At 31.7% G+C, this 10259-nt stretch overlaps 1 protein-coding gene across 1 annotated transcript in view; it reads right to left on the reverse strand.

The window, feature by feature from the left end:
• Positions 1–10259, reverse strand: part of LOC141458016 (cytochrome P450 4c3-like) — a 31289-nt gene that overhangs the window by 1780 nt on the left and 19250 nt on the right. Inside the window, exons 2-11 of the mRNA XM_074135505.1 lie at positions 10101–10207; positions 4566–4656; positions 3178–3360; positions 2273–2342; positions 2047–2173; positions 1361–1448; positions 1167–1276; positions 610–678; positions 354–522; positions 72–254 (exon numbers count right to left, since the gene is read on the reverse strand). Of these exons, the coding sequence (XP_073991606.1) occupies positions 72–254; positions 354–522; positions 610–678; positions 1167–1276; positions 1361–1448; positions 2047–2173; positions 2273–2342; positions 3178–3360; positions 4566–4656; positions 10101–10207 (1197 nt within the window). The remainder of the gene's footprint in view (positions 1–71; positions 255–353; positions 523–609; positions 679–1166; positions 1277–1360; positions 1449–2046; positions 2174–2272; positions 2343–3177; positions 3361–4565; positions 4657–10100; positions 10208–10259) is intronic.

Raw genomic sequence — 10259 nt, forward strand, 5'->3', positions numbered from 1 at the left:
AGACTTCGGATATTGACGCGCCTTAAGAAAAAAAAAACATTAATAAAATAAACAAATAAATAAATGTTAACCTATACAATTCCTTGGGCCAGCGCTAAATGGTATATAAGAGAATGGATGCCTGTTTTTACAATTTTCTTGGGAAAACCGGTCCGGATCAAATACTTCTGGATTTTTAAAGAATCTAGGATTTCTATGCACCAAATATGGGACAATAACAACATTTACTCCTGTCGGCACGATAACATCCCCACCTTAAAGTAAAAAACAAAAATTAGAAGGAAAATAAGTGCTCGTTTTGAAAAATAAATACATTTGCTAAATATATGTATGATTTATTAGTTATAACTTACTAAGTTTCAAGTCTTGAGACAATACCCTAGACATATACGGTACACTGGGATACATTCTTAAAGTCTCTTTGATAACTTTTTCTAAATAGTGCATTTCTTGGAGATCTTTCAGTGTGGCATTTCGTTCACTGTCACCAAATAGTTCAAATACTTCGTTAAAAACTTTTTCCTAATAAAAAATTAAATTAAATAATTTATAAAACAGTTGAATTGTAAAGTTCCTTATAAAACAAATGATTCAAACAAAACTAATCACTTGAATGTCTGGGTTGCTTCCAAGTTGATACAGGGCAAAAACCAGTGCTGCTGATGTAGTATCGTGACCCTGTTTAGTGGAAAGAATAAAATGAAATATATGTAAGGAAAATCTTGTACCCAGGCATTTCTTTGGGTTGAGAAAATTCTATACATTTTTTCTACTACTATTAATAAGGAAATTATTGCTATCGTGCTATATTTTTTACTTTTTACCAGAAATATCTATTTTGAGGTTTTCCAAGTCCGAAAAGATGGTTTTTAGAAAATGAGAACAAAGAATCTCAAGAACGAAAAATCTCTTGAAGCTGAAACTGTCATCTTTGATTGGATCCCACTAGAGGGGGAAAAAGCTTGGCTGTAATTTCGCTGATTTTTCTGTATTTTCACTGAACGGTTTCTTTTTCACTTTTTTCGATATTTTCTCTAAAAACTACTTCAATGATATAATTCAAAAGTACGAGTTTGCAATTTTTTTCGAAACACTAGTTGGGACATTGTTACTATTCAAAACCTATTTAAATATTTCATGTATTATGTATGGAATTTTTTGCTTACTTCGAACATAAATGTATCAACTTCTTCTCTAATATCTTTATCAGTGAATAAGTTAGGATCTTTTAAGTCCAATTCGATCATACTGTCCAAAAATGCTCTTCGTTTTTTAGCTAAAATGAAAAAGTATATGTTGTTAAAATTTTTGAATTCCAAATTTCTTACAATTGTAGTTAATTCTAACCAACATTACTCACGTAAGTAAATTTCTTCATCGTCGTAATTTTGGTTATTTTTTTGCTTCGCTTGTTCAGCCAAGTAAGTGATTTTTCTTTCTCTGATAATCTGTTAGAAATAAATAAATGAATAAATCCTTCAAAATCTTTACAGTTAAAAACATTTTTTGTGTCGAACTTTTTTTTTTTTTGATCCATTAAATTGTTTAAATATAAGAATATTATTTATAAAATCAATCCGTTTTAAAATCATAAGGGCACGAAAGTTTATTGAAGAACAACTAGGGTCGGCGCGCACAGAAAGAATCTCTGAAGTTGTAAGATTCCTGTTAACGGCACGTGTTGTGTCAGTGTGAGGGGCTTGTCTTGGCTAAGGATATTACTTCTCGGGGAGGAAATACCAAGGGGCCTGTGATCGTTACCCAGGAATGGTTCTCCAGTATTAAGAGTCTGATTAAACGGTCTGGAGGGCGAGCTTTTAGAGTGAGGGGAGCCACAATAGATCCAAAGGGGTCGGCAGTGGCGTAGTCCTTATCTTATCTTAAGACTGCTGTTGCTTGTTACCTAAATTTTGTAGAGATTAATTAAAATTCCAAACGGTTTAGCAGTCATATTGTACATTTATTGTGTGGGTCGCTGAATAGAAAATTATGTACCGCTTCAAGAAATAAAAATGCGCATATACCTATATAATGAATGATACATACCTTTTCTGTGAAATTGTGTAAAAAGGTCAAACGTTTATGGAATTCTTTTCCAGATTTAGTTAAATAAAAAATGAAATTTCTTCTTAACCAAATTTTCAAAATCTTTGTAACCACTAAAGATGAGATCCTAGAATAAAGAAAAGAAAAAAAAACAATCACTAATAAATATTTCTAGCAGGGATCTTTGGTCCGTTAGAATAAATTGCAATGGTGGAAAATTTTTCACCTTTTTATAGCATGAACATATTCCTTTCCTTCGTTGTCCTGACTGTTCAGTGGAAATCCCATGGCAGTTTCTGGAAAATAAAATAAACTGTGTTATTTCGTGAACAGTCCAAATATTTATAGGAATTTAATTAAACACGATGGTCCTTAATAGTGTGCAAAAGGAGCAAAACTTTGGCAAGTGACTGGGATCAACCCCCTGAGAAACTTTTTTTAAATAAAAGTGATGGCCCAATTTAAGTGTATCAAACTGTTGGATATGTTATAGCTGTTTTTAACGTTCTCGTGAAGTAATTTAAAAGAGTAGTTAATATAAACTCAAAATTGAGTGTAATCTTTATTATTCAAACTGTGATTGTTTCAAAATAATGGTGGGTACTCAATTTTACTACCTTTTACTAAATGAAAAGGAAGTATTGCTATTGTGGAGTTTTTTGAGACTCCCTAAGGATCTCCTCATAGCGTCAGTTTATCAGTGCCCAATACTTTATTATCGCTGTTGTGTTGTATCTTCAAAATGCTGTGATAGTCGTTCGGTTGAGTAGTTTCTTAGCATCCATGCTATTGCGGTATCCCTTGCCGAGACCCTTTAGTTTAGCCCAGCTTAACAGCAGAGTCAGCACTTATGGTATCCCGAACATTCACTTATATAGTAATTGTGTTAGTAATGCAAGAGTTGATTCTTTTCTTATGAGCTTGGAATGAGCTAAATGCAGGAGCACAATATTTCAAAGTTCTGTTTAAGTAATGTGTAAATTTAAGAAGTTACCCAAAATTTTTCTTACTCAATCTTGAAGAAAATTAGAGGCATTAATTGATTTCCAGATCATCTTCTTCGCGTTAAAATTAATATTCAGGTTACTTTTTATTTTTTTCTGCAAATTTCTATAATAGTTTTATACTTACCACAAATAATGTCCAATGCGCACAGTGTTACAAAATTTTCTGCTACAATTGGTTCTCCTTTTGTATTTAACATGTTTCTGACAAGATTTCTTGAATGCTTATTGATACTCTGTAAATTATCTTCTAGTATACGAAAATGGAAAGTTGGTGTCAGAAGTTTTCTACGTTTATGCCATTTTTCGCCTGCAATGTGGAAAAATATAAGAATTGAATTTGAAAAAACACTTGAACCTACAGAAAGGTAAACATAAAGTTAATATTTCAAGATTATTGATTTGTGGCATTATCTTAATATTGTCAAAATTTATGATTCATTATTAAAAATAATCCAATCTTCTAATATAATCTAGAATTACCGCCACTCTTAGAGAGAGAAAAAAACCTCTGTATGCTCCCATGAATTAGCTCTGTGCCTTGCTAAAACTGAGACAAGAGCCTTTCTCTCTGGGCACATCTCTAATGTTCCTTCTGATATAGCAGTGAAAACTTGTATTTTTGGCCATTCTTAGTCTAAATTTTCTAATTCTAGTGTCTCGACCCTTGCATAACTGGTAGACGATAACTGGTAATTGTTGACCAAGACTGGTAAAAGATGTGAGTAAGAGGTTGAGTTGATACCTGTGTATTGATCAGAATGTATGGAAAAACGATAGCTCCAGTCTACTTAGACACTCAGATCACTTGGTGCAGTGTGGATTACAGTATTCTAGGTCAAAGTTTGTGCTTTTTCTTCGTGCATTTCATCTTCCTGGAAAAAGGAGTTTGCATCTTTCAGATAAATGCTGAAAGCGCTAAAAACCTCCAGGAAGAATGCTAGAATGTTCTTGGAGACTGACATAGTTGTCTTGATATGCTTTTAACTGGGAGAGCTGGAGGATAGATGTTCTTCTATTTTGAGGAAGGTGGTTGACAGGGTGACCTAATCTGGTCTTACTTCCAGTTCAATTGGTCTAAAACTGCGAGGTTCTTCCTTTATGCCGGTGAACTGTCTTCCTAGTTTGTTTTTGGTGGTTAGAGAGAAGGTTCAATCCTCGAACCTGATTCCTTTCAAACCTGAATCTTTCTAGAATGGAGCGAAAAAAAATACCATCAACCCTCTGAAATCTTGTATGAATTGTACATTAAGAGAACTTATTGGTCTCCTTCCTCTTGATTGCAAGGTTTAAAAAAAAATCGTGCAAGTTATGGCTTAATTAAGGGTAGTGGATATTCGAAGTACCGATTGGTGCAGGACAACTTAAGTGGATTGATTCTAGTAAAGGTTGCTTTTGATTATCAACCGTGTAGGTTGAACTAATTCCAGACTCTTGACCTTGCATAATTGGTAGATATAATAATAACCTGCGCTTCTAGTAATAAATTTAAATTGTCAAAACAATATTGCTCACCAGTGCTCACTAATAATCCTTCTTGAAGCCAGGGAAGAATTGCTTCATATTCATGTCCTTTGGTTATATGATGTGGGCTACCCATTATTACCTAAAATAAAGGTGCACATTTTATTTTAGGAAACAAAGAAGAAATCAGTAAAATTGTATTATCTAATTGTAAACTGCAAAGCATGATTTTTATAGTAGAAATGTTTACTTCATCTAACTAGTTGGTGGTTGACCTTGAAGGAGGTCGTGGACCAGTTACTTCTCGTTTAAAGAACTAGTATTAATAGTGCATAAAGCTATCTCCTTATATCAAATGAATTTATGCATAAATTATTGTAGCTATAAAATTCTATTCTTCCAGGTGTGTCAACTAAATACTTTACTACATTCTCTTACACAAGGACTCCGTCACCTAGGTCTGGACTTAGAACGAAGAAAATGGCCCTAGATTAAAGATTTAATTTGAGAATAAATTTGAAAAAATGTAGAGAGTTATCAGCTTACCCAGCGACCCTTACGAGGAAGTGGACTTCTTTGCAAGTATCTTATCTTAATAACTTGAATATCACTTGCACTGACACTATAAAAAAATATACAATAACACACTGCCTGCAGAGATAGTTAGTTATAGATGTGTTGATAATTATGGATAATTGAAGGTCAAGAAAATTAAATGTTAAAAAGAAGAATATTCATCAAATGAAACTGTAATTATTAGAACCAGATAAAGTAATTTGTGATCTTTGTGAACATCAACTTTTTATAGTTCTATTCAGACTTATGGCCTTTGATTTTAACTGACGTAGCCCTCATGTTTTTGGTATCCCTGACCGTTTACAGATTATCATCCATAAATGAAAGGTAGATTAATCAGACTAATGAGGCGCCACAGTAGCCGCCGAGCGGCTAGAGGCGAGAACTGCGAAGCTAATATGTACGTATTGTGGTACTGGGTTCGATTCCCGGTCTTAGGCCTTCGATTTTATTTAATGGTTAATAAAAGAAAATTACAGTAAAGTATGCTAGTCGCCACCGTCCACGATACCTAATTGGTAGTTGGACGTTAAGCCCCGCCTGAAATAATCAGACTAATGTAGAGATTTCTGCCACAAATGTAGACACCGCGAACGTAACCATATTTTCAACAGAATCTAAGCGTTTGAGGGGCCGGATCAAGCGATGTCAAACAATTAAAAATAAATATTAAAAACTAAAAATAAAATAAAAGACAAAGCTGTGTTTCCTCTGAGATTTTCCACCGTTGAAAAACTATTCATGCGGCAAATCTTTATTATCTTAATAAAAACCTTCTTAATTCCATTAAATAATTATTAATCCCCCTCTTAATTATATCTTAAAATCTCTACAAGTTTTTTTATTTGTTTTTGTTTTATGCTCTTCGACGGATTAGGTCATTGGCGCCAGAGCCATTTTAAAAACTTTATTTTTAATTTAAACTTTTAATTAATCTATAACAGATAAGCTAGGAAAATGAAACTAAAAATATATACAGGGTGTCCCAAGCTATATGGATAACGACTTTTTCTCGGAAACTAAGATAGCTAGAAAAAAACCGTTCCAGTAAATTTTTCTTTAAAAAAATAGAGGAATCTATTTCTGAAATAAAAACCGCACCTTCCTATTTGAAAAAATGAAGTTGGTGCCTGTACCTCGCTTCTGGAAGCACCGAAAAAAATTTACGAAGTAAATTTGGATTCCTAACAAAAAACTAAGGGAACACGTATTTTTTAGTTTTTTTCTAGCTATCTTAGTTTACGAGAAAAAGTCGTTATCCATATAGCTTGGGACACCCTGTATATTATAGATTGAGTTTAAATTTATTATATATTATCAGCTAGTTTAAGCGATTGACATATAACAGTTTTATGGTTATTAAAAATGAAAATAATTGTAAAAAAAAACCTAGTCTGACCACTCCCACAGCTTCGTACCACTATTCATTCAAGGTTTCTATCTCATTAATATGCTTCAAACTAGGAGTAATAATAATAATAATTGTCTTTATTAATTATAATTACATTTATAAACATCACAAAATTAATAAATCACCTACAAAAGAAAATAACTAAATATACTGCAATCATTTTATATTTTAACTAAAGACACACCTCTTGGTCTTTAGACCGTCAGAGTGGAGTCCTGTTACGATAACTAAATAAATGCTCTAATGAAAACAAAAGTAAAGTAGTAAAATACAAAACTGAAATTAAAGAAAAACAAAACAAGTTCCGACTTAAACATATAAAGAAAACCAATCTATAGAAATTATTTTAAATTATACTAAGTCCTAAGTTGATAGGCATGCTTACAATATTTCACTAAACATCTCCAATCTTTCCCGTTAATGAACTCAAGTATTTCGCTGGCGGCTAGAAAATATTTATTAAAACAGTCCTTCCTTATTTCGCACATTGCTGGACAGACAGCTAAAAAGTGAAATAAGTCCTCGTTTTCAGTGTAGCCACACATCTCACACTTGGTACCATCAATTTTAAAGTGTTTGTAGTTCAGATTCAATAAATCTCCTCTACATTTAAAGAGCCAACTAACACTATCTAATGACAATGAGCAATCATATAGGTAGTAGTTATTTAGTTTAAACTTTAGTTCTCTGTGCAGCGGAAAACTATTACAATTCATAATTTATTGATAATATTGTTCTTTAAAGCCTTCTAAAATACGCGTACGGATATGATTGAGCCTATTGCGCCATAATTCAACATTGTTACAATTGGCCAAACTTAATGAAATGTTTAAATTAAATTTTTCAATGTAATGTCTCTCTGAACCAAGAAATATCTTTTTTAATTACTATTAGAGCTAGAATTTTTGGCAGTCTATTATCAGATAGAGACAAAACTTTAATTAAATAATCAAAATGAAGTTTGATGGTATAAACAAAAATGGGGTATAAATCAAACTAGGAGTATTTGGCCCATATTAATTCTCAGCAACATTATAGCTATTAATATTATTATTACTCGATTAGAGAAGCCTACTGCAACTAATACGAAGTTTACTGAAAAGCCTAGGGGACCAATTTGTGAATTGTCCATTGATTAAAGGGATACTTCCGTTGGTGGAATTAGTTGTAAAACTCGATTTTAACACTAAACTAATCTCCTCCTTAAATAGAAAAATAGAATCTTGCAGAAAAATGGCTCTGTAAAGGGAATCTAATGCCCTTTCTCATTAACGAAAAATCCTTTGACATGGTTTTTGAGAAAATCTTATTCCAGAAAAACTAAAAAAAAATTATTTGTAAATAAAGTAGTACTGCCCTTAACGGCCCGTTACGGCTTTTATCGTTGGATGACCTCTCTTTTACTTGTACAACACAAAATGTAGGAGCTAGCCTTAAGCCAAAGTGCCCAACATTAAACTTACCTTGATTCTTACTTTTTATTCATTCTAGTACAGTTATAAAACTTAAGTAAAGAAAAGAAAGCCTACACCCATTCCTTTCCAAAAACAATCCTGAAATGATTTTCGATTTAAAGAAAAATTTATAAATCTATCTATCTACCCACCCATACAGAACTTTGTAAAATCATATTTTTCGTACTTAAGGGATCTTAAATCGGAAATTTCTGGTAAAATTTCAAAATAGAAAAATCTTCCTTATTTCATGGCTGCAAATAACAAACAAATAAATATTTGTAAATAAAGTAGTACGGACAGACATCCTAAAACTATTTTTTCAAAATTTTTCTCTCTCAGTGGATCTCAAAACGTATTTTCCAGTGAAAAATCATAATTAAAATAATCTGCACGATTATGAAATTTTCTCTTAATTCAGTAGAGTAAGTGAAAGTGAAAAAGTAGAAGAAATTGCGAGTTTAATCTATAAAAATAATGAAAAAGCCTTTCATACAAAAACTTTTATTAAAATCAATAAAATTAAAAATAATAAACAAACCAAAAAATAAATTCTTAAATAAATCTACATTTCTCGCTCTAAAAGTATGATTAAGCAATTTTTTTTTCATTATTTTATTTTAAAATAAATTTAATAAATATCTGTGGTTATATAAACCTAAAAGGAACGGAAGTACTTTCAAATTTGTAAATCCAAAAAAAAAAAAAAAGCTTAGAAATAAACTTTTTTAAATACAAGTTTTATTTCGTATTTTTCTTTTTAAGGCAAATAAGTAATAAACTATAATTTAAGATTGTTTTTTTATTGTTATATGTATAATCAATAATCAAGGACAATTAAACAAACCTTACGCGGAAGTGAATCGATTTCCATCACAAAAAGATTTCATTCAGTAAACTGACATCTAAATACCTGTTTGGATTATTATACCCTCATGTAAAAGCTTGCGGTGTATTAAATTTCTAATTAAATACGGTATACTTTTGAAATTTTCAACTTTATATTTATAATTTTTTGTTAGCCTAATTTGGTATAATTATATCCTTTAGTTAAAATGTTGCAATAAATAAACCTTGTTAGGGACAAATTTTGCTTTTTTTTCTTTACTTAAGTTTTATAACTGTACTAGAATGAATAAAAAGTAAGAATCAAGGTAAGTTTAATGTTGGGCACTTTGGCTTAAGGCTAGCTCCTACATTTTGTGTTGTACAAGTAAAAGAGAGGTCATCCAACGATAAAAGCCGTAATGGGCCGTTAAGGGCATTAAAGAGTTGGGTTTAATTTTCTGGACATCCGTCATCAGGCATCCAGGTGGCCGTGCAACCAATGACGTTTCAATCAACTTGATGGGTTTAGTGAGAATAGTGCAGGTTGGACAGGCTTGGATGGATTACATATAGAACTATATTTTTGGAGCCATTGTTTAACAATCATTTCAACATGATGAATCGGTAATTCAATTCAGTTTTGTTAAATTTTAGTCTGAGGCTTTGAAGTTAATCGTTTTTGTAAATAGAGATAACGGACTTGAGTAGGAATTGGAAGGAAGAAGTGGCTGCTGAAGTATAGACCCGATGAGGGTTCTTTGATTTAAGGAGATGAGTAAGGTGTTTGGTATTTGTGTTGATTGACCTTTATTCTCTACTTCAGGAGCCAGGGTTCGAGAATATTAATGTGAGCTTGGAGATAGCGAGCAGCCATGAAATAAGGAAGATTTTTCTATTTTGAAATTTTACCAGAAATTTCCGATTTAAGATTCCTTAAGTACGAAAAAAATGATTTTTCAAAGTTCTGTATGGGTGGGTAGATAGATAGATTTATAAATTTTTCTTTAAATCGAAAATCATTTCAGGATTGTTTTTGGAAAGGAATGGGTGTAGGCTTTCTTGTAAGGTTTCAGTGTAGTAAAGATTACAAATTGTATAATGTGGTTAGTATTAAATATGATTCTCTATTCGGAATTTGAAGAATATCTATGAGTTAGAACATCGAGAATTGAAGTAAGAATCAGTCGTGTGAGTAGTAAACCAGATTTTTTTTTTTTTAAATATCAGTTAGTTTTAGTTAAAAATAATCTATAATTACGATTGTAAATTGTGTGTAGTAAGAATAATAAAGTTTATTTTTCTAAACAGGACACTCACCTCTAAATCTTCTGGCTCATGTATGATAACAACAGGAATTCCCACTATCCACAATGCTGTTAGGCGAGGATACTTTTGTTTCAAGCTCTTTAGGTAATCAAACTTTTCTGTAAAAAAAAAAAGAAAAAAAAAATTAGTAAAGAAATGCACTGAGATAAG

The sequence above is a fragment of the Rhodnius prolixus genome, unplaced genomic scaffold (assembly GCF_049639745.1).
Source record: "Rhodnius prolixus isolate KJV_2025 unplaced genomic scaffold, Rpr scaffold_5, whole genome shotgun sequence".
In the NCBI taxonomy this organism is placed as follows: Eukaryota; Metazoa; Arthropoda; class Insecta; order Hemiptera; family Reduviidae; genus Rhodnius; species Rhodnius prolixus.